Here is a 24,500-nt window from a genome sequence, read left to right on the forward strand (position 1 = left end):
TTCCTTCTTCTCTTCCTCTTTGGGCGCGAACTCCTGAGTCGACGCATCTGCATCAGTAGCTGTATGTCTCTCTGACTGCCATACTCTCAACAAAACCCCTTTCGGTCCTTTCTCTGGATCTTGACGTGTGAAGAAGGAAGGTGGGCTTTGTTGATGGTGTGTCTATGACACCGTCATCCTTCTAGATGGGTGGTGTTTATGTCGGGAAGCCGATGGTGTGGTAAGTGCCACGATTCATGTCGACTCGGTCACAGACCACCAGGATCGAGACCGTAATAGAAATGACGATGCGATCACAGAGTCAACCACGGCCTTGGCGAAGAACATGTGGAAGAGTGTGAGCACAAGCCTGATCCTCGAGTCCATGCCAAATCAGGGTCCCGGTCGGATGCACAAAACAAATGTCAACCAGACAGACCCTATCACCCAGATGATGATTGGTTTTTGAAGCTTTAGTACAGGAGTCAGTTGTTGTCGCTATATCGCTTTCCGCTTTAACTAACTTCCACGACGTATAATTATCTGCAGAAGAGACACCTTTCGAACGTGCTCGTTGCTGTTCCACGACGAAGGAATGTCCCGATGTTCCACACCTAATTTACTCAGCGAAACTCCATCACTTCTACTGTTCCACTGACTCACGAATATTTCTATATGCAGCCTCCTTTGACGCGAGATAATCAGTCCACGTGCTTGATGTTGGTGCTCCATGGCTTCCATTGATAGGCTTGATCCTATAGATGATGGCTTCTTCACATCGACCGACCGTATTGTTTGAACCAACCTGGCTCCTGGGCTGATGCTCCTGATTGTTGTCGGTATCACGCCCAACAGTCCCGTCAGTTCCTCTCCGCGAACAGTCTTTCTTCATGGCGAAATTGACAATCTACCGTCCTTACCTGAGGTGTGCATATGCATCCCATCAATTCAAGTTCTGATTTTGGCAGGGTCCCCTAATCAGGCACACTGTGGCAGCCTAGGACCAGGCTTCCTCACTTATTGCCCCTTCCGAACCCTTTTCGGGATCTTTCTTGGCGGCAGAGATACGGTCAGAAAGACCCCGGCTCTTTGTGCTCAGTGATGCCAAGGTCTTGCATCGAAATCTGCTAAAGTTTGGAGTATGTTGCCTCACGATGGTGCTGTTTCTCTTCTCTTTTTTTTTTTTTTTTTTTTTTTTTTTTTGGCTCGCTTGCAGAGTGCATTCAACTTGGCATCTTCGTTCTCCACCAACTACAATCATTGCCTGGCTCCCGTGCTTTGTGAATTATGGCCGGCAGATGTAATTACAGCCAAAGCTGATGGCAGAGCCTCAAGAGTCTTGCGCGCAAGTTAGCAACGCCACATAGTTTCACCTACCTTTTCCACCAGAGGGATACTTATCTGGACTGCTAAGTAGAAACTGGAGTTAGAATCAAGTAAAGCAAATGCTGCTATGCAAGGTCTCCCTGTCAGGACAGGAGAATATACGTGGAGGTGGATAAAGGATGGTGTCTGACATTTTCCGTCATCTACCTGCATTGTTTTTGGTCCAGTCTCTGTTCTGTTGGACCGATGGTTTTGGTGTCTTTGGAGGCTCCGTCAGGCACTCGGCTACAGAAGCAGCTTCACCGTTGCCAGAGAAGTGTAACAGTCCGGACCCAACAAACCCGGAGCGTCACGACAGCAGTGTCTGCATCCTGACTGATCCAATCCGGGATGACTGCACTCCGTCACGGTCAGGTTAGGCGGTTCGGTCTACCGCCACCACCTCAGGGTTGTTAGACGGGTGACGTGTGGTTCGCTCTCCAACTGGTAGGTACATCGGTACCTCTTCTTACCTACCAATTAGCGGAAGGTACCAGTAACAGAAGAAGATAGGCATTACCTTACTACCCCTCGGCTATGAGGAAAGACCGCTGAAGCAGCCGCAAGCTACCCGCTATTTGGCGCCTTCTGACCCGACCCCCCCTGGACGAAGAAATCAGAGTGGAAGCTTCCACTTGAATATGAAGGCTCGGCCCATGGTTTCAAGAGGGTTCTTTCCTATCAAGCCCGTATCGAACTCAATTCCACCCCCCAGTTTCTTGGCAACACACTGGCGGGGGCTGTCTTTCGTGGACATTGTTATGTCGTGCATTACCTACATGCATACGCGGACAAAGCATCTTAAAGCCATGGAATAAGCGAACCGGAAGAGGCAACCGAGGACCCAACCCGTCCTTCCCAGATATATGTGTTCAACCAAGTATCAAACACCCCTCCAACTGCTGATACTCTGTATGTGCTTCAAAACGCAGGAGAGCTTTTTCGAGCCCATAACATAATCCACCATCCCCCTGTGCGCACAATACACCACTTTCTTCCCTTACCCCCGTGGGATGTCACCTTTTTATCATGCTATCTTTACCGAGGACGTCTTCCCATGCGACGAGGAATTTTTGTTTCCTGCGCACACTTCATCCAGAGTTTCTCACCTTCAACTCATCCCTAGTGATCTATCCAGAACAAGTTGTCCCCCGCCGAGTTGGAACATATATGCGATCGAATAAATGCATGCAACCTGCACTTCCACCATCGCCACCTGCTTGACTTCCTCAACACTGGGCTCGCCTGAGGAGCAATGAAGTTCTGCGCATTAGTTGTTGGAGAATTCTATAATGCAAAAATAACATTTCTGATATCTGTCCTCTTTTCAAAGTGGCAGGAACCTTTTCTCTCCGAGCACATACCTCTCTATAAGATCCCTCCAGAGTCTATTCCCACTTCGACCACGAACATTATGCTCGCGAACTCTCTGACATTGTATTCTCGTCAAATATCACGGCCGCATTTTTAATGCACCCAGCAATCTACTTCCACCTCTGTTATCATCCGAACGGACTCTCTATCTGGCACAAATACGCCCATTCTTGCTACCCTCCTCCGAAAACGCAAAAGAGAATATCGTTTAATTCATTTCCACTTTCTTCTTTCCGAAACGTACGGTTCGTTAATATTTCCTGACTCTACCATCCAACAAAACTAACACGAGTCTTTCATAGACACGATGGGTCGCCACGTCTGCCCAGAAGATTGTGAGCTTCACAAAATTTGCATTGGACCAGCGTGCGAATGCCGCAAGCAGGACGGCCGCCCAACATCCTGCTACCCGTGTAGGCTGGCCAAGACGGCTTGCCGACCGGGATTGAGGGGAGGAGGGATGTGCGGGCGGTGTTTGAGAAAGGGCAGCCCTCACCACTGTAATAGACGTGGTGGTGAGGGCGCTCAAGGCGAGGGTAGGCCTGCCGACCGTCACGGCCCTCAGTATCCGGTGGACTTTGGTCCCAACACCGGTGAGGCGCTGCTGGCGGGAGGGATGGAGGCACCCTCACCAATCCTTCAGCAGCCAACCCCCCCGGAATCAGTCCGGTCCGCCTCTAATGAGCCGGGTCCGGTACTGTTTCTGGGTTCCACGCCTCCTCCCCTCTCGGCGCCTACACTTACTCCTGCTCCCTTCCGTCCTAATGCTTCGACTTTCCCTCCTCCAGCTTCCCCTGATCCTACGGTTTCCCATCCCGTTCCCGGTTTCTCTCCTGCCGCGGCTCTTCCTTTCGCGGCCGTGCAGTCTCCCGCCGCTGGTCTCTCTCCTGCTTTCGCTCCTTCCGTTCCGGCACCCATTTCTTCCGATCGCATATTCAGCCCTTTTGCCTCCGCCCCACAATGTGATTGCCCCTTAAGGTTGACCCGGGCGAAAGACGGAATTGAACCTCAATTGGCTGCAAACAACCACAATTTTCTCGTCCGCCCTGTCCTTCTCGCGGAACAAGAGCTAGTCGACGCTCTCAGCCAAGTTTCGTGCTGTGTGCATTGTTTTGAGCGCTACAAAAGGAGCCAGCTGCATCTTATGGATATTTGCCGTCTAATAATGAAAGGAGTGGCCGCATTGACGGGACGTGTGTTGCCCAAAGCCCGGTGGTTAAAGCCTGAGGAGAAGGGCGACACCCTTCAGGTGTTGTTAACTTTTATTGCTTTCCTGCGGCAATTTGGCGAGCGGGAGCCTGCAGTGGGAGTCATCGGTTCAGTCACCAGTTTGTTCAGTGACTTCAAAACGAAACTGGAGCTACCACTACGTAGCTAGCACTCCCAGGTGGGCTAGAGCATCGTCACCGAGCTCTAGTCTCCGTCTACGACCATTCAACAAAATCACAATCAGCGTCGACTAATGAACCACTAGATGGTTCCTCACTCCGAACGAGAACGACCAAAGACAATGCGATTCCCAAGCCCGATCCCCAAACAGAGAAAGATATGTTGGGTGTGAAGTAGTCAAGTCATCCCTGAGACAGACACATACACACACAAACACTCAAAATCTGTTACGGGACTTTCTTGGCACCCTATACATCCATCGCCTATTCGGAAGGAACGAGTTATCAAATCTAGCACCAGCGTCAAGAGGACATCACTCGAGAAAGACAGCGATTTTTCTGGGGTGGCTATCAAGGTGTGTGGAAACCATGAAAAACGCATATACAACTTCTTCTTACATAATCCAGACACATGAACACACATACACGAACACGACAACGCATCACGACACCATAGACATCATCATCATCATCAACATTTGGTCGTACAACAATGTGTTTTTTGGGCGAGAAGCTGTCATTCAGACCTTTTCCTCGTTTTGGGAGGAAGGGAAAAGAAAGATTGTATGCTCATGTACACGACGACGACGAGGACGAATACCAGCTACTTGTGAAGATATGTATTATATGGGGTTGAATCAGCATTGGACTTGCGTCTTTCCTTTTGTATCTTCTTGCCTCCTTATGCTGGGGCTTTGTATGGATATGGGAAGGAATGTGCATCTTCGGGCTGGGAAGAGGGGCTGGTATACGGGACAGCATTGGTTGTGGGAATACCAGTCTCTAGCTTTTTGCATTTGTATATGGCACGGGTGATCACCTTGTAACTGGAACGAAAGGTCTTGGATCGGATAGCCCATTGTATTCTTTTGAGGAGAATGAACTCGAAGCAGATCATCAATTTGTTATAACATCCATGGCAAGCAGTACAGGAACACACACACGTCTAGATCTGTCCATCCATGCTTTTAAGTGGTCCCGCTACCATTTTATTCCATTAAATTTATTCTAGAGTGGTCTTATTTCCCAACAGCTACTATTTCCAGGTGCCGAACTGGCCACACGGTCGCACCCGTCTGTCTCCCAGCCCATCCTAGCTCACCACCTGCATCTTCAGACCTCGTCGTCGTAACAAGCGCCGGAAACCTGACTTGTATATACCCTAGCCCCAGTGCATAGGCCAGGCCAGGCCGAGTGTTCTCCAGCGTTAAAGGACCATGAGGTATGCGGCGTACGCGCGCAAACCCGTGCTCGCAATATCTCCGCTCCCTCGAGATGAGTCTAACATCAAGTTACCCGTCAGGGCTAAACTCGCCTTCTTTCCCCCAAGCCTGACGAGTACTCCTACCTAGCTTCCTCTTACTGTATGATACATTGATGGTGCCTGCCTGGACAAAAGGCACCACTTTGGTGATATCGATCGCATCACGAGACCTTTCCTTCCAAAGTGCAGTAATCGTTGTGTGTAAGGATGAGCGACTGCAACCCCCGGCTCGGCAAACAGAAGGATAGGCCGCTCTTGCCTTTGTTATTGTTATCCAGAATTTCGGTTCGCCGTGCCCTGGACTAGCCTCTGTCGTTCTTGTCTTCCATGCTGTCCCCTGTAGTTTTCACTGCGAATTTCAAGCACGCAGGCGCGGGACCAAATGCGAGACGAAAAGATGCCCCTGCCATCTCCCCCGCTTCCTGAACGCTAGCCCCTCATTCCCTGCTCTTGGTTCCTTCCTGATTAGGAACTCGCTCGTCCTTGGTAGCCAATCAGACGATGTGCACACAATGATCTGCGCTAGCTCTTTCCTAGCGCCCGCCCACAAAGTCCACCATTTCGCAACTCTATTTGGATCAGATATTGTTCTTTGGAAGGGTCAAGCGTGGTCGTAATTTTTCTGCCATCGTTTTGTTTTTCAGTCTTCGAATTGAATACTGCTGAGCTTTTCGTCTGCCCTTGCTGTTTCCAGGATAGGTCCGGAATTCGGGTGGAGGAGGCAGGGCACAAAGGGCCGGGCTTGCAGGTTTCGTGGTAAGTGTCATTCCAAGCGTTCCCGTCCGGAGCGTAATATTCTTGTAACCAAGCAATCGCTCTACCCATATCCTTCTCCTTCGACGAAGTTAGGGTTAACAGACAACACCTTGGTGAAGTGGCGACCAGGGAACCCCCTAAATAATCGTAGATACCTTCACAGCACGTATCCTTTCCCCATGGAGAAGAATTGCATTGGCGTCCTAAGTTGCACGATGGCAATCCACCTGGAATTGGTGGTGCAAGAGCAGCTATTGAGGTTCCGCAAAAGTCAAACCTGCTTCAGCGATACACCGCCTTAGCGTGGGCTGGGTTCGGGTCGGGTTGCAACCCTGCCATTTTGTCCCCTCCCCTCCAGGGAGGGCGTTCAGTGTCAACAACTAGCCCCACCACGACTCGCACCTTCCCGCGCCTCAACCACCAACTCCCGCCTTCCAATTACCCCCTTCTACTTTCCTGGTTGTATCGTTATCATCGGCTGTCTCTTGCACCTTATCCTTCTCTTGTCGCCCTATTTGACTTCTCTTCCACCTTGAGAGCTACGGTTTTGCACATAAGTGTCGCACCTCGGCCGGAGCAACAGAACCCTGAACCTCGCAATTGCGGCCGCTCCAGCGCTGGACTGGATACGTACACGGTAATACCGAACCGATACAGCATCACATCAGCAATCAGTGCCGCCAACCTGGTACCCATTCAAAATCGGTTTCGGCGAAATGGTACGCTCGCTGCTGTTATCGCCCTCCATTCATCCTTTGGCCAATTGAAGCTGACCTTTTGCAGTGCGAGATGCCGTGGAACTCGCATTACCAAGGGTTACACAAGCATACAGCAAGAGCGAAGACAGCGACCGACGAGGCCAACATCGGAACGATAGCCCATCCATAACCTATACTCCTCGACACACGTGCATGTCCAGCTGCAATTACAACAAGCCCAAGTGTACCGGCATCTTGGACCCCGGATCCCCCGCTGTCATCGATTCAACATCTCCGGCGACAGAGAGCAATTGTGCGACAAGTGCAACGTGAATCCTTACTTTGTGTCGCCCATGTCGCAACATGCTCTACACACGACATGTTATCACCAGCCTGCCTCCCGAGAATCATAATACCTATTTGGGACCATCTCCATGGTACGATGTGCTGGCCCTCAAGAAACAAGACATATCCGGGAGCTTCTAGGCCTCTAGACCACAATTGTTTCCAACTTGGGCGTATCCACTGTGCCTTGCTGTGCCCTTGGAAGGCACATACAGGCAAGCCTCAACCGCCTCTGATGCAACCTTTGGAGCGCGAGTGCCGACGATTCGAAGCTCTCCCATGGGTAAGACGCAAAGACAACACCCTTTCCAAAGCCCAGGTAGATATCTGATACAGGTCGAGCCTTGAGCTGACGGGAAGCCTTTCCGGTCTCTTATCAACCAATACGGCTATCATTCCCCACACCAAGCTCTGTTGAACAGAAACGCTGATGCTGCAAAAGTCTGGCACTTTCCACCCTAAACCTTGAGCTTATGCTCATCTTGCAGCCCGTGGCGCTATTTAAGTCACATCAAGGGTGCTTTCGGGACCGAGAATCACTGCCTTCGTGACCGGTAGAGGCCTTGATGTTAGATACGATGACGCCTGGATAATGCGACCGCGCGACTATCAAAGGGCGCCAAGGCGCACGCCAGCTCCAGGGCAGCCACTTCCACAACACCCAGCCGTCTTGCATATTGACATTGACCCCATCAACAGTAAGATTGGCTTCCATGAAAGACGGAAAACAAGCCCGATAAGATCACCAACGCTGGCTTCCGGAAGGAGATACAGCCGCAAGAAGTCCAAGGGCGGGATCACTTTCAGATGCCGTGTCTTTCCCTCAAGGCCGGGAGGCTCTCTCTTATCCACGTTCTATCTCAACAGCTACATCGATTGGCAAAGCGAAGACCAGTAATACAACATGTCGCAGTCCGCTCCCTTTCAGGATCTTTTTCGTCTGCGCCAACATGGCCGTTCCGAGCTGATGATGTTTCTAGAATAGGTGATGCTCATGTCAATGATTGGCATACACAATACCCGACATGGCTAGAACCACCCAGATTGGGTACCGCTGCGCATCAGTGGCCTCGTATCAGGACACAACATGTGCTTTTTGTTGATGCGCAAGCCACAAAACGCTTCCTTTCTTCAAGGTGAGTGAAGATCCTTGCCAAGCACAGCCCTATGGGCGGCAAGCCAAGCTCTGGTGTAGGGTCTAGGTGATGCCTGTAGCAACGGGATGTCATCACAACACTCAAATATATGACTTGGCTGGCCATCTAAGTAGGTCTTTGAAGCGTTTCTTGTTATCCAGATGATTACGGCCTTGCAGGTGAATAATTCGCAAGGGCCCGCCACCACCATGAAGCTGGGCGTTGCACAAAACACATTACCGATGAATGACCTCGGATAAGGGCAAGTAAGGCACCTGTGTTTACTGGTCTGCTAAAAACGACTACTCAACTTGACACCCCACGAACTAGACACACAACCTTCTCACGTCATGCTGGGCTGGCACACCTCAGCCGCAGTCCGAAATGTTCCGTAAAGGGGAGCTTCCTGCCACCCGTCTTACGTCCATCGTTGATTCGCAAAGTTGCTTACTCTCTGCTACACTCCATGTAGGCCATGGGGACACCAGCTCTCTTGGCAGGTGTTGCAGCGAGTTGTATCAAGAAGAGGTAAACCAGCGGAACGAGCCGTTGCGGCTACCGCCACGCCGAACTCGTCAGGTTGCTTACACCCTCAGCGACCTTCAAGACGAGCCTCGGCTTACATCCAATAACGAAGCGGTGACGTATTTAGCGGGACCCCAGGCAGAAGTGACTTCTTCCAAGTGTTGAGGTACTTGCTGAGGGTGGCACCAGTTTCCGTGACTTTGAGAAAAAGTCAACACCAGCATGGCATCCAAGTGGTCGATGGGATGCGTTGTGATACACAACCTCTGGCACCCAGAGAGGAGATCATCATCAGTATCTCTCCCAGTCACGGGTGCCAAGTCATATGTGGTTGTGCGGTCGAGCCTTCAGAAGGAGGAAATGATTGACTTCAGGTTAAGCCTCCCCTATACACACTAGCAGCACTAACCAAGCCACGCAAAACTGCTTATTTACGCCGGTCTGTATCCTTATTTCCGTCGTGTTGCTAACCAAGATATCTCCAAGGTGTGCAGTTATCCGAGTTGTCAGTCAGCCACTGGTCAAAGGGCATGTACTTATTGTATTCAGCCAGCACAGTGGATTGTCACGATGGAACACTTGTACACCTACAATAATCAGTACTGTAACCAGCAACAATCACATGTATATCATAACGTCCATAACCACGACTTCAAGGCAAACCCAAAGTGTTTCTTCGAGCTTCTGGAAAATAAGGTATTTGATGGTAGCTGACGAAAGACGCTTGCGTCGCCTCTCAAGCCCTCTTAAAGCAAAATCTAACCTGAACTTCTGCTACAGCTTTGCGCGAGAACTAAAAAAAAGAAAAAAAAAAAGTGAGCGGCCTAATTTGAAAAGGATACAAATGTCATTTTACAACCAAGCCGTCCTGTATCGACACCCCGGGGGTCAGTCAGTCAGTCTGTCAGTCTGTTACTCCCACCCTTCCAGGCGTGTTTTAAACTTCGATGTACTCTGCGATTTCCACGCCAGGCTACCAAGCTCTTGCTGTCGTGGCAGGTTTTCATTAGATGCTTTCCATTTTTGTCACCTTCTTTAATGTTTTGTTCAGCTCCAGCTGTGTTGATCCCCAGCTGTCACTCATGTATGGAAGTTTGGGTCCAGCATGGTTGATTGGAAGCGAGATTCGGTCTGGAGAAACCTGTCTACATCTGTCCATCTAGATAGACTTGTGGCTTGGTGGCATGGGTCCTTGTGTCCTTGGGTACTAGGGGGATCTACAATTGAGAGCATGATCCATTTAATCCAGGAGGGAAAGAGAGCAGCACTTTATTTGATATAACAATTGATGAGGGATTAAATTTATTGTGTGTTTTGTCATCTCAGATGTTATGATGTTGGCTCTAGGTTGAGGTCTGGACCGCGAGATGAGGTAGGACGATCTACGCTACTATTCCTCAAAATCTTCTCTTCTCAAAAGAGGAAGGGAGTGACGCTTCTGTAGCATTTCAAGCACTCAAATCTTTATTAGAAGTCGTAGAAGGGGCTCTAGCGTAACGGCTGACAGAGTAGCGATGAGTGCTGCGTAGGGTAGCAACGCACCTGTCGATCTGCAACCGAAAGCAATATTTCCAATGCGCTGAGACACCAATGCAGGTCTGACAGGACACTACTGCACGACTACAACTCGGACTACGCTACTACTGAACCCCTGTGCACATCTTACCTTGATTCAGTGTTTACCATTCAGCCAGTTGATAAGAGAGCCTTCTTGTTTGGATTAAGTGCTTACTGGTCGGCCGGACTCTGTTCCGGTAGTGTTCCGGTGTGTGGTGCTGCATAACAGCTTGGTGGCATTGTGGTTAAGTAAATCTTGGGTTTCATTATTGGCGTACGTACGAGCGTGAGAGTCTGGTTGATGCTCAGATTCAAGGAAGAAGACTGTAATGGATGGGATTGACATCATTGAGCCCAGCCCTGTTGTTAATGTGAGAGTGAGTCAGCCGCCAATGAGGACAACAAGGTGGGTTTGAATGATAAAGAAAGCTGACAATCTTAAAGACGCCTACATCTACCCGCTGGGATACACAGATTACAGCTTTCCGCGACGGGCGAGGGGTCCGTCTGGATCAGTCAACGTTCAGAATGCGACGTTGTGATAGGGAGATGATGCATGGTTCAGCCTGCACCGGAGCCGAGCGGCTGCCATTAACATCAGGCGGGGCTTCCGCCGGTTTGAGTTCACGCTAACAGCTAATCTACCTACCGTTATCATCATTTCTTCTTTTCCTTTTCCTTTTTTCTTTGTTTGCCAAGGAGCGCTTGTCAAGACTATCAAGTATTACGCGCAGGTGCCGGCCGGTGGAGTAATACCTTCCTAACTGCTACATACGTACCGTGGTTGAAAGATGACAACCATGAGTCCATGACATGGCATGAAACCACGCTACGGAGAATTTGAAAGACATACATGATATAACACGATATCCAGCCAAGTCGCTGACGGAGACGATACCTAAGGTATGCAACAATAAGGGGCACTGGGCGTGAACGTGAGTGATGGGCAATTTCAGACTGGACTCATGTGAGCGACCCCCTTTCAAACCACGAACGAAAATGATAAGCGGCCGCCGAGATCAATTTCTTATCTGATGATAATCAGATTGAAAGATCTTCAACACCCCTTTTCCTACATATCCTACACCGCAACGAGTGTCAGGAACACTATGCTTTATCGGACAGATAGATAGTTGTAGATCTTGGCGGCTTACTGAGATGGTTGTGTTCACATACCTCTACCGCTCAAATACCGGCCGATGATGAGACGGAATCCTACCCATTTCCCTGAGAGATTCGGTTGGGATGGGTAGCTTAGTGACGCAGGGCGTGTCGGAAGGCGTATCGTCTGCCGAAATTTTAACGGCGTAAGCGGCGTTATTAGAAGACGGCAGCGGCTTACCGGAAGGGCGGGGATCGGTCCGGGCGACGCAGGCTTGGATGGTGTCAGCGATGCCAAGGATGGGGAATTTGATATGGTCTTTCTTTTGGTGATGATATTGACCTACCTGTTGGATTTCTGTGATGAATTGCGCCTAGATGATGTTGGTAAAGTCCTGGGATCAAGGTGAGGAACAAGAAGTGTCTCCATGGACAGTGTGTGATAGAAAGAATAGTGACAACTGAGGTTGTTCCACAGTACCATTCCTGGACCCTCTTCTTGTTCACGTTAGTTGCATTCAATGTATCGTATAAGAGCTTCCTTTCAACACAAAGATATCATGACCCATGAAGTAAACGTGGTTCAAACCGCAATTAAGATACAACCGATCTCGCCTCATCCTCACTAATACGTCGGCCTGCGGATACGGTTCCCTGTCCCGCTATAAAACACCATAAGCGATGTTATCTATCTCCCGTCACCTCGAGCAAAGAGCGCCCCTAATTCCAGCCCTAAGCAATGTAAGCGGTGAGACTCTAGAACTCATTTTGCTTCCTTGGCGTGGGTAAAACGGTTGCTTCCCGTATTCGCACACCCTCTTCTTCATCTCGGGTACCATAGATCGGGGTTACCCGAAGGGGTGTGGTGATTAACGTTAGTCTACGGCGTAGGTGAGTGGACGTAGACTTAGGTACGTAGGTGGAGGAAGATAGGATGTACCTGCTGGCTATGTCAGCGGGATTGTTGTTGTTATTGTTGACCCTGAGGTCATCGCACAACTCTTGAAGATCATGATGGTCAGCAGAGAGAGGGGACGAGAAGGCGTGAATATCAACCTTCGCTTAGATTACCATCTTGGTCATGACAGACAGGCGTAGTCGAGTAAGACTTCCCGGGATAGTTCATTTCCGGTGTCACAGAAGCACAAACCTAGTGGCTGACAGACACACATATGCCAGTCGTATTCTATTCTAGAAGGCATCCCGGGTATGTGGATGTGGGATTGGCGCGCGATCCTGTAGCTATGCGATGCGATGTGCTTCATGTCGAGAGACGTAGTAGGTATACAACATGACGCAGTGTTTCAGGAAGAGGCTGAATGGGGAGGACGCCTCACAAGTCGTTCTCTGATGTCCACTGGATGGTTCGGTGCCTCAGGTATAATGGACTTTGTCCATTGAGAGCCAACGCTTTGGTCAGACTGGTGTTTCCATCCATCCGCAGGAGGGCGGCTGGCACGTGGGGAAGCCATCCCGAGATGGTACTCGGAGTCATGGATGATTGGAAGAACGGCTTACCCTTGAGTATGGTTCGTACGCCGTTGCAAACAGGTATGTAGTACTTGGTGATGCGATGATGCGACGCCGGACATTTGACATGTTAGTGGTTGGTACACTCGTAATCGCGCTCATTGTGTCACTGCTGACCTGCTTTGCGTGATTCTTGGTGTTTTGTAGGACAATGACCAACATGTCGTGTAGGTGTTCGGTGTCCAAAAGGGAAAGCTTGGCTTTACTTCGAGCTCATAGCTCGCGAAAGAGCTTTCGTGTTCCCGTCGAAACCCTGATAGCGATATGTCAGCGGGGCCTGCAGGAGTTGTGTGTACCGGGGAGTCAGATTGTACAAGTACAGTGGACAGAACTAATGGGTAGCATTAAGAGATTGTACCTTACAGACGCCATTTATCTGACAATATCATGAGAGTGCCAGATGGTGTGCGAGCCGTAAAGCCCACTGAGTGGTAAGAAGGCACATGCTGAGACTTCATCACTGAGACTGGACGTCAGTAAGTAGAATGGGGAAAGAAGGTGGGAGGGAAGAGACGTTGGGAGGATCCCATCCCCACACACATTTTTATGTCACTGTTTCACCAATACATACCCGTCGTCAGCGGCCCAACTCGGTGTGGACATCCAGCGAAGCCCGCATACTCAAGATAACGGCGTGGTTGTCCGTTGGCGCCACATCTTGTCGTTGCAGCCACCCATCTTCCTCGATCAACAAGGGATCGAAACCTGCTGGGTCAGCTTATGGAGTTGAGGGAGTACGGCCAGTCAGACCGGGTGATTGCCACAATTCGATCACTGATGTTGTTGGTCCTGAATACCTACTACCTAGTGGAGGCGGCGGCCGTTCGGAGAGAAATAAGGTAACTAAGAACCATTGCCGCTAACGGCTCAAACTAGGGGTGTCGCGGCGTGCTTTTTGTGGACGAGAGTGTGACCAGTGATGAGTATGGACAGTAAGATCTTGAGGATGCTTGGTTCCCACACTCTGTAGGCGACGAGTGTGGTTGGCGACGATATTCGTACACTGCAACTCAAACCCTCGGCTGCGGATGGATCGTGGATGGGAATACCTAAATTTCTCCCAGTCTAATGCTCTTCTATAGTCAGTATCATTTGAGTTCTCAAAGGGGCGTACGAATTCAGTTCAAGCTGTGTGTATTTTTCTGGCCACATGCCCATCAGATGAAGCAGAAGTGTGAAGATTCTACAGTTGGTGTCAGAATCAGCTCAAGTCCGACAGCTCTTCTGGCCTGCGCCATAAGTGGCACGAAGCATTTGAACAAGGAGAGAAGTAGTTCCCATTGTCTTCTGTTGAGAGGGACAAATTTCGACATGGAAGAACTTCGTCACACTAACATTTGGTACATCTTGGGTTCGGTCTGTTATTCACCAAGCATTGTGAAGGGAAAGTGTTAACCGGACACTTCATCACTACCTCTCATCCAGGCTGATATCTTCTAGTCGGATGGACACACGAGGTTTGAAACACTCGAGGTTATTTTCTTTCGTATGAAATGGGACAGAAAAACGTAAACAAGGTGCGGCTATAAGGGACACTTGAGATAAGGGACACTTGAGATGAGAGTGTAGTTGCCATTCGAGTGCTTGGGGTTCTGAAATATGGAGAAGAACCTGCGGTGCTGCCTTGCTATTAGTTTGTCAGCAAAGATCTGGAAAGCACTTCAAGAGCTGATTTTACACAAAGAGCAGTAGGTAGCTTGTAAGTTACACTCATGTTCAGTTGTCTCGTCCCCTTGCTCATACCTGCACAAGTTCACTCGGTCAGTTCTTGCTTCAACCGCAATTAAATAAATAAAAAAGTTTTTTTTTTTTTTTTGGAAATGTTGGGGAAACAGCTAGCAACGAGTGAGGATACCAGTGTAAAACGCACATAAAACGCAACTTCCTATTTCCAATGATTGACTCTTCCCGTCAACATCTAGACAATAGCATGTATATTTTTGTCTTGCTCTTGACAGAATGACAAGAAAACATGGAATATAAACGAGTAATCGGTACAATTCTGAGTTGTAGACCGAACTGAGCCTCGGACAGTTTCCATCGTCTAAAGCAAACAGAGTCACTGTTGTAACTTTACTCTGCCTCGTTATGTTCAACTTGATGCGTCCCGGTCATACCAACTCACCGGAATGCTTCCGGAATACAGACTGTAGGAACTCGTTTCCATGGCCCAATCTGTTGATGTTTTGACACATGGTTGCCGGTCCATGTTCGAGGCCATGAGAAAGGTGCGGTTCCTGAGTAGACGATTGGGTCTGCTAACGGTTGTGAGTAATACAGTAGCTCTGAAAACAAGTAATCAGGAACTGGGCTAGACATCCGTCGTATTCGTTTGGCAGAGGTTCAGATTGGTTCGTTCAAGCTCTTCTTTATTATATGATATTGTGGCTTGATGTCTTGGTTCGGATCTCGGGATGGTGGCTGTTCTTCCAGTATTCGCTATCTGCCGTGGAAAGGCTCGACCAAGGCTGTAGTAAACGAAAAAAGTATCCAGGTCATAGCCGACCACAGTTAGCCATTTCACAGCAAGAAAGCTTCCATGCGCCGTACTCCAGCACATGAACTGCCGAACCGGAGAAGCTTTAGTGATGGATCCATCGGAAAGGCTTCCCGCGCCACAGAGTGGTATGGTAGTTGGCCTGTGTATCTGTGTGTAGGTTTGTTGGGTGAATGAGTGTGTGAGGGTGTAAGAGAGTGTGTGAAAGACGGAGGGTGTCTTGAACGAGAGTGTCAACCTGACATCCGAGACAGGAAGGTGCGGACTTTTTTCCGCTGCAGTGACAGCGAAGATGAAATAAAGGTACCCATGGGGGAGGTAATGGTTATCGGCATCCAAATGACGATGGAAATGTTGAAGATGCCGATATGGGTAACATCCGATTCCGGGAGCCAAAGAGATGAGCTCCAGCCGCGCGAGCGATACTGTCTGTGATCCCCACGGACGTCCGGTCTTCAATCGTCTTTTGAGGTATCTTACTGGTTGACTGTTGTCGAGTCAGTGTAAAGGCTTCACGGTAACTTATCCGCTGCAAGGCCAGAATGAGGGTTTGCGGGGAAGTGATTGATATCGAAGAGAATGAGCTGAGCATGAGTAATCGAGGGATCAGCAAGGCCGCCTTCTGCCCCTACACTCCTGTTGCCAAATTGTTTTTGGGGGAGATGGCGACGCGATGCTTGGTGTGGTGACTTGTACGATGGAGGGTGGAATATCCTTGAATCGATGCTTCGGTGTATTGGCAGGACGGGATGTGACCTCGACTGGCCCGGAAGCGGGCGCTACCACGGTGCCCTTTGCAAGCCTTATGTATTGTTAAGGAGAGCTGTTCTTGCCCTGGATCGGCTAGCTCTCCGCAACCCAGGGCCAGAAGAGTAGCTGAATACAGGGCTCAATCAGCCTGCACTAGCGTTGAGCTGGACTTTCTGTAGGTGCTTGGGTTATCGCCTTACATAACTAGGTGCCTTACCGTCTTCGGCGCCAATCCAACCACTTCCATCCGCTCTGCCTTTTAGATCCATGACTTGGATCCAGAAACAACTTCTGCGCTGTCGCGGAATCGTGCATGTCTGATCAGCAACAGGCACGTACGATCCATAATCCTGTCTTCTGCACCGCATCCAGCTGCATTCCACTGACCGATCATTTCACGATCGGTAAATCCACGTTAAGCAACAAGGCCAAAACGAGCCTCTCAACCAAGGCATTCCGAAGGCTGAGCCCGGCCGCCCGATGGCAGCAACAAATCGATGACAGGCGAGTTCTCGCGCATCCCGATGCCAATAATACAATCTAAAACAATCAAACAAGACGGAATCCAATACCTCAAACATTCCCGCCAAGCTACGAGCCGCTAATAGTTCGCAGACATCCCATGGAGAGAGAAAAAAAACACCCAGCAACCACGCCGTCGAGATGACACGAGATCCGCCTCCCTTGCCCCGGGACCTCGCGCCGCCGTATTGCGTCAGTCCCCTTCAAGGATCGAAGCAATTAGCAACTTCGATGGCCTACTTCCCTCGTTCGCACGGCAGATCAACGAAGCACAAAGCAATATGCGCCGATACCCTATCCAGGATCCCGAACCGTGGTTCGCCGTCCTCGTTGCGACTTTAGCCTGTGGCCCGCGCCCACCCCGGCCACGATAATAGAAGATTCAACACGAGCGAAGAATAAGAAAGGAAATCACAGGAACGGGTGCTGTCTCGTCGAGTTTTGCTGCCTGCCATCACTGCATCATTGCATCTGGCACTGGGCGCGCTAGCCTACCACTTTCACAAGGTTTGCGGACTTACGGCCGTGTGTTGTCGTCTGTTGTGCTCCCCGTACGCACCCGCACCCGCAGCCGGCCACCCGCCTTTTGATCAATCTTCTCGATACCCCACGTCCGAGAAGTCACGACTGGCACAAAGCTCACGGCTTGAGACTCGCCGAGTGCCTCATGGCCTCCCTCGACGATGAGGGTAACCCATCCCTTGTGCAAAGTTCCCGGCCTTCCGGTCTGCATGCACACCAGGGAAGCAAGCATTGACAGCATGCTACCCATGACTACTCCTGCCGTGCTCCCTCGGGACCCAAAAAAGCGCCCGCCGTACCTCTATCATCTCGGATCAAAGCTTACAATCTGGAAGACACCACGAGCCAGCATCGCTCCTTTGGGGCTTGGTCCATCGTCAACCCCGCTAGAAAGAGCCTCTGCAAAAGCGGTGTTGCGCTGGCTCCACGATGGTGCAAGCCACTACAGCTACAGTCATCGCTCATGCAATATCATCCACGCTGTGGTACTCTTCGGCACTTCTCCGGCCTTCTCGAGCGAGTTTTCACCTTGCACAAAGCATCAGCCTCCGGGAGACGGGGCAATCATGGGACCGCATTGCGGAGAGATAGCTAACCGATCTACACAAAGTAAACCTTGCCAGTGGCTCAAGAGAAACGAGGCGATACCCATACTTCGACTGCGAGATCTGGACGGTGAGTTGGCAATCGGGTACCCTAGGTTAGCGGATGGACGTCTATCCGAGAGTCTGAGTATCACGGACTTGGGCTTCTGGATTGACGGTATCCGCAGTTGAGTTTGAGGACAGTGCCTGGTAAGTCTGCCATATCCAAGTTAACACCATGGGCTATCCGATTGGCTTTGTTTGAAAATCCAAGCACCATGTCCCTCCAAAATTGCCTGTCAAGCGAATAAACATTAGACAAATCACGGATCGCTACTCAGGCAGCGGTCTTTCAATGCTAATCAAAGGTGCGCTTAAAGTGTCTCCTGCGAAATCCCGTGCGGCGATGATCCTCCGCCATGTCCCCGGTAGCGGTTCCTGTCTCTCGGAAGGGTGAAATCCCGCCTGGAGCGGCAAATAAACAACTATTCCCAATGACCAAGACTGTGGGTGGATTTCCCGCTTCATATTTTTGGCTTCGTAGAGCATTTGCGTTTTGAAGCATATGAACTCGGATATGCGCATCCTCGCTAATTGGTCTCGTATTCCATCGCTACCATACCCAACTTATTTCCGCGGCTAATACATATCCTCCCCTACATAGAAAGGGTTGATCCCTCGAGCGACGACCAGGTATTGGGGCTGAAGAAACCCCAGCAATTTCGGTATCATCCCGCGTCCATCCCTCCCTCCCATGCCCATTGATACACCCTGCCTCTACCCATCAGCACCGACCGAGTAGCACGAATTTATCACGCTTTATCAAGGGTTGTTTAACACAGTCTTCCAAGTGGATAGCAACCGAAGAGTGCGAACCGCAATTTGTTTCCCGTCCTTTCCAGCACGCAGGGACACATTGTCTGGCCACCCTCCCTCGCTTTCGGAAACATCTGATTGGGCTGAGCCGTTTCGATGTACCATCTACCATCGTAGAAGGGTAAAAGAGGCAGCACATACTCAGTTTGAACAAGTCCGATTTACACGTGCAGCGGGTTAATCCCGAAAAGGCAACCGTTACGATCCGATTCACACCCTCTCTGTTTTTTTTTTCCTTCCTTAAAACACCGACACGGGATTGGTCAAGAATCTCATTCCACTTACGATACACAGGGGTATACACCTACAGGTATTCACCTTGTAACAATACACACCCACCCCCCGTCTTTCACCTTCGTCTCCATGTCATTGGATGAGGGGTGATCTACATCGCTTCCCTGAGCTTGGAAGGAAGCTAAGCTCGGACTTGTTCTCTTTGAAGCTTAATCTGACACCGTCTCATCGACTGGAAGTCCAGTGCATGGAAATTGTACTGACCATGATTGCGCGCATCAAACCAGCACAACATCACCTTTCCAAACTATTCCTTACTCCACGTTCTACGAAAGCCTTCTTTGGCAATGATAGTCAATAGCCGAAACCTAACCCAGTAGCCATTAATAGTAGCTTCTGTAGATTATGATCCTGGACGTCAGTGGTGTTGCCAAGATCCATATCATCATCCAGTCATTTTCCATCTTCTCCTTTAGAGGCATCACCAATACCCCCTCTCAACTCTGTCTGTAATAATCACTCGGCATCAACTTGCCGCTGACAATCACTCTGGAAAGAACAACAACAACAACAATAAAAGAAAAACTCAAAACTGGTGCGGCTAAAGCCTGCGCTTACATGTACTTACTTGCCCCTTTCTCAAAACCTCAAGGTACTGCAACCTCGGGATTACACATTACCAAACTTCCATGTCCACTGCCAACTAATCAACTCTTACGTGTGATTCTGGAACGTCGGGAAAAGTAAGCCATGAGCAAAAACGGCGTACCAAACTTGGAAACTTTCGGGATGAATCCATGGAAAAGTATAGTATGATGGCGGAAAGGAAACACAAAAAAAAACCGTTCGATGATGACAATGGCTTGATATCGCATGCTTGTATTTGGGGTGACACAAGCCTCTCCTTTCTCTACTTTTTTTGTTCTTCTTTTTTGCTACGTTTGGTGTGTGTGTGTGTGTGTGTGTGTGTGCGTTGTGTCTTGTACTTTTGTGTAACCTAGATTTCGGACCATGGTCCGTACCAAAGCCGCTCATCAAGTTAAGTTGCAGTATTTGTTTTGAGTTAAGGCCGCCGCACTTGGAGTGATAGATGGTGTGGTAGATGGAGTGACTTTACTTGTACCTGACATGGCTGTTACCTCATAAGTGTACAGTTTCAAGATGCAATGAGGGGCGAGCGTCTACTACCTACCTACCTCTACAATTTTGCTGGCAAGTTGCAACTGAAAGGACTGGACATCGCATGATGATGATGATGATGATGATGATCATGATGAGTACAACAGCACCATTCCCATTGGTATTGTTTGACATACACGGCATCGTGGAAGCTGTACCTGAACTAGGTATCCATATTTTTGACCATCTTGGTCGGTACACGGACCGAACGAACTTACATCCCGTCTTCATCACGCCCAAAACATCAGACAAGCACACAGGGACGCGGACACATTCGAGAAAGAAAAAATGATCACTGATGCTTGTCTGTCTGGGCAGAATATTTTATTTTCGCTAGATGGTTTTCCACGGGGTAGCCTATACTGTGCTCCTGCCGTTTCCTAGGCTAGGTTCGTTGAGCTAGGTTCGTTGAGCCTGGTTTGCTGAGCTCGGTTCATTGAGCTAGGTTCGTTGAGCTAGGTTCGTTGAGCTAGGTTTTTTAAGCTAGGTTTGTTAAGCTCGGCTCGTTGAGCTGGGGTTTCCTTCCCCAAGGTTGTCCTTCCTTAAACATGCCTGTCTTGTCCTGCCTCATCGTGTGAGGTGACCATGTCACCATGTAGCCATTGCCCTTTAAGGCTCTCACCGACCCCAACCCAGTCCAACCCAATCCATGCTCTGTGCTTTGTGCTTTGTACTTTGTAGGTGTGCCTTGTGTATGCTTTGCACAACCTCGGAAAATATCCAACCCATCATAGCTAATCCCCCACGTTTCGTTTGTAACCATTGATGTCTTGTCGTGCTATTTTGGTGGTATGCGTGTGTGTGAGTGTGTGTGTGTGTATGCGTTCGTGTATCTCTCTGTCTGGAAAATCGACAGGCGCACAAAGACAGGTAAGGGTAGGTAAGAAGGTGAAACTGAAGCATCGCTGTGCACAGCTTCTTCCCAGATCGAGCTTGCACGACGACATCAGAGACAGGACAGGAGTACAAAGCAGACTCGAAACTCGAAACAGACAGAAATGCAATTTAGCTGATACTCGTCTGGTGATACCAGGGCATCAAGCCAGTGTGATCATGAATTTATGATAATGACAACACCACCACGCAATCATAGTGGTGGCGGCTTGACTCCTCAAATATGTTAAAGTAAAATAAACCGGTATGCAAGACGATGGTTTTCTTTCCTGAAACCTGAAACCATCAAAAGGCTCGCTGTCTATGAAAGACAAAACGCTCTTCTTCGCCGCCTTTTAGGGGCAGCTAGCCCCCCTGCATATGTTCGCGTATGTGGTTATGAATGCATGATGATGGTTTGCGCTACAAAATGCCTCGCTCCTTCAATTCCTCTTTGTGCGCTGAGAGATAATCGGCCAACGTTTCGATAGGAATGTCGCCAACCATGCGCCTCCAGTCCTTGTAAAAGGTGGGTTGGGACACCCCATTCGTGAGAGTCGGTTCGTCTCCCTCAAATTGGGCGCAAGAGCCCGAAGCGGGAGGGGACGGGGTTGTTTTGGCCGGCGAAGGCAGGCCGTAAGAAGACATCGAAGCAAAACCTTGATGGGGTGTGTGGGGTGAGGAGATGATCATCCCATTGTTTGGCTCGAAGTGCGGGCAAACCTGTTGGTGTACAGCGTTTGACAACAACGGTTGTGACATCTGGCTCCTGTGCTGGGCGGAGACGCTCCCGTCGTTTTGCCCGATATGCTTGAAAGCCTGTTGGTTTCCTACAAGTGGGTGGTGGGTGGTGCCGTTTTTCGCGAAGCCGCCATAGCCCGCAAAACTGCCATAGTCTGGAACAGTCCCGTCTGAAATTGAAAATTCGCTCCAATCCGTGATCCCGCTATATCCCTCGAATTCGGTTCCGAAAGGTGAGTTAGGGCTCACGTCGATCATGGTCGTAAAATTTTGACTCTGGGAACCGAGAACCGCGCCCTTTGGATCAAACGACTGGATCGGATTACCAAAACCCTCAAAAACCTCGTAGGTGGGATTGGTAAAAGCAAGGTCGTGCATGGTAAAGGAGCCTCCCGCAGCCATATTTTCAGTCATAGCAGATCCTGACATGAATGAGTTCTGTGATCCCGTTGCCTCTGGTGAACACCTCGCCATAACAAGCATTTCTTCGAGAGAAGCTTTCATGGCAGGCTCCTGGTGGCTGCGCTCAACTGGTGCGGACGGAGCGGGTAGCGGGAGTTGAGCGGGTAGAGCAGGCGGTTGTGTCGCTGCTGAACGGTTGGCCCGGACCTGCGCCTTTGCTGTCCTCTTGTTCTCACGTGGGACACATTGGATGCCCTTCTTCAGGCACGACCCGCACGACGGCTTCCGTTTATCGCACTGGCATTTGGCTCTGTGGCATGCTTTGCAGGCGACGTCCGGCTTGTGCGAACCGACTTTGACAGGAACGGGGTCCAAGCCATCTGGGATTGAATGATAGATGGTCTGATGGCGACGGAGTAAATCCCTGTTGAAAGGCGTCTCAGCAAAGCTACGGGCCGAAAATAAAAGACGGCAATACTCACTGACGGCCAAAAGTCATAAGGCAATGGTCACAGCCCCACGGCTTAATGCCAGTGTCTGAAAGAAGGGTCAGTAAGGTTGATGCTGTTGCAGGCAACCAAAGCGAGTGGGGATACTTACGGTGAGGGATGTGGCGTTCTAGATGTTCTTTGCGAGTAAACTTCTTACCACAAAGGGTACACCAGTAGCCTGATGGCTTCAGTGCCTCCTGAGGCATTGTGATTGTGTTGTCGGCGGGATAGTGCGTTGAGGCGTGAAAATGGACGTGTGTAGAGGTGTTCAAGGGGGAAGAAGGGAAACGCCAGAGTTGGGGGATGTCCGTTGATGTATAAGTAGAGGGATGTTGGAAGTGAAGCACTGGATTTATCGAAAGACATGCCACAGGTAAGGTAGGTTACCACTCTAAAAGAAAATTTCGAGCTGTAACAGATGAAGGGTGGGGGGAGGAGATGTTATATGCCTACATACATTATGCATGTAGTACCGAGGCTGCCACACGAGGCGCGCGCAGCAGCAGATAGCTGGACGAACTTCCATGCCTAGCTATTTGCCGCCCCATTCATTCAAAACCAGAAAGTTGCTCTGCGAGTGCCTGTCGTGCCTGCTTATATCAAGAAATAGACTCCTCTTTTCCAAATCAGACATGCCGATGCTGATATCAGGTAGAACACCGAGCCCTCGGATTCAGTTCGTGGTTTAAGGAACAGGGAGGACCTGGTTATCTTGCCCGGACAGCCCAAAGATGCTCATGGATGCTGAGTGTGGTAGATGTGCAGTGCGCTGTCTGAAGAGATGCTCTTTGCGTGTTTGATGGTGACGTTGAGAGATGAAGATAGCTCTGTTTGAGGGGGGCCAACTTCAAGCTCCCCATCAGCAAGGTTATGGTTGACGGGAGGTTCATTTTTTTCTGGCCAGGGACACGCAAGGATAACCACAGCTGCAGGCGACATGACTGGTAGGTACGTACCTATACTTGGTTAAATGAGGCAGCTCAGCGGTACATTCATGTCCATCGTTCAAAAATGAATCTGGCTCAGCCTCCCACAGCGCCCGGCGGCCACAGGTCTACCTAGGGTTGGTCGGTATCTGGTACTTGTCGTCTGGGTACCTTACCTAACACTCACTCCTCGCCGGACTCCCGCCCTCCACAGCAGCCGTCACTGGCAGCCCGTGGGTTGGACCTGCCATGGACTGTCACAGTCCCGTCCTTTCAGGTCGTCCCAGATTGCCAGGCAGGTGGACTCGAGTGACTGGGCCATCTGGAAGGAGGCCAGGCGTGAAATGGAAGTCTGCCCCTTCCACAAGTCCGATGGGATCCAAGTTGGGCAATTGTCGGCTTGTGTGAATCGATGCGCGATTGGAAGGAACTAAATACATGCATGGTTCGGTATTAAGATTTTGGAGGAGGTTCACCGTCGGTCGTGGTTGGGTGTGGCTTCCATTGTCGATCGGAAGGGTTCCCACCCAAAAACGATCGACCTCCCCACCCCCGCTACCATAGGGATTGGGAAGGGGTACAGGCCCGGGGCACAGAGGGGTACCCCCAGGCCTGTTAGTGAACGACTAGAACCACACCCTCGGTCCACGCCCGACGCCCCGCGACCTTCCCACCCTGCCGTCTTCCTGTCCAAGGTGGTCGTGGTTTCCCCATTCCACTTTGCTCAGCTACCTCTACTTTAAAAATCCCCTATCCGGGAAGTTACTTGCGACTCGTACATAGTGAGCTCATCGAATGTGGAAAGTTGTCTTTAGACTAGCTATTGTCAAGTTGATGGATTTGGACTCGAAATGTCATGGATTCCTCCAGTAGTTACAGGCCAGT

The 24,500-nt window shown here is 50.0% G+C and overlaps 3 protein-coding genes across 3 annotated transcripts; 2 read left to right on the forward strand and 1 right to left on the reverse strand.

Moving 5' to 3' along the window:
• Positions 1-3,025: 3,025 nt before the first annotated feature.
• Positions 3,026-5,088, forward strand: SMAC4_03131 (uncharacterized protein; the record flags this gene model as incomplete). The annotated part of the gene is made up of 2 exons (XM_003349495.2): positions 3,026-4,462; positions 4,515-5,088. The coding sequence occupies one exon, from the start codon at positions 3,026-3,028 to the stop codon at positions 4,094-4,096; it is 1,071 nt and encodes a 356-aa protein (XP_003349543.2). The 3' UTR covers positions 4,097-4,462; positions 4,515-5,088.
• Positions 5,089-13,738: 8,650 nt separating this feature from the next.
• Positions 13,739-13,861, forward strand: SMAC4_13277 (uncharacterized protein; the record flags this gene model as incomplete). The annotated part of the gene is made up of 1 exon (XM_066091349.1): positions 13,739-13,861. The coding sequence occupies one exon, from the start codon at positions 13,739-13,741 to the stop codon at positions 13,859-13,861; it is 123 nt and encodes a 40-aa protein (XP_065946207.1).
• Positions 13,862-20,504: 6,643 nt separating this feature from the next.
• Positions 20,505-24,327, reverse strand: SMAC4_03132 (uncharacterized protein). Its single transcript, XM_003349496.2, has 3 exons — positions 22,799-24,327; positions 22,681-22,735; positions 20,505-22,622 (listed from the first exon to the last, which is right to left on the reverse strand). Exons 1-3 carry the CDS (start codon positions 22,893-22,895, stop codon positions 21,479-21,481), a joined length of 1,296 nt encoding a protein of 431 aa, XP_003349544.1. The 5' UTR covers positions 22,896-24,327; the 3' UTR covers positions 20,505-21,478.
• Between the last annotated feature and the right edge of the window lie 173 nt (positions 24,328-24,500).

The sequence above is a fragment of the Sordaria macrospora genome, chromosome 2, assembly GCF_033870435.1.
Source record: "Sordaria macrospora chromosome 2, complete sequence".
In the NCBI taxonomy this organism is placed as follows: domain Eukaryota; kingdom Fungi; phylum Ascomycota; class Sordariomycetes; order Sordariales; family Sordariaceae; genus Sordaria; species Sordaria macrospora.

Coding starts and splice junctions, on each gene's coding strand:
- SMAC4_03132 (XM_003349496.2), bottom strand. CDS start 22,895: ATGCCTCAGGAGGCACTGAAGCCATCAGGCTACTGGTGTACCCTTTGT. Junction 22,736..22,798: donor AGAACGCCACATCCCTCACC/GTAAGTATCCCC, acceptor CCCTTCTTTCAG/ACACTGGCATTAAGCCGTGG. Junction 22,623..22,680: donor CTTATGACTTTTGGCCGTCA/GTGAGTATTGCC, acceptor GCCTTTCAACAG/GGATTTACTCCGTCGCCATC.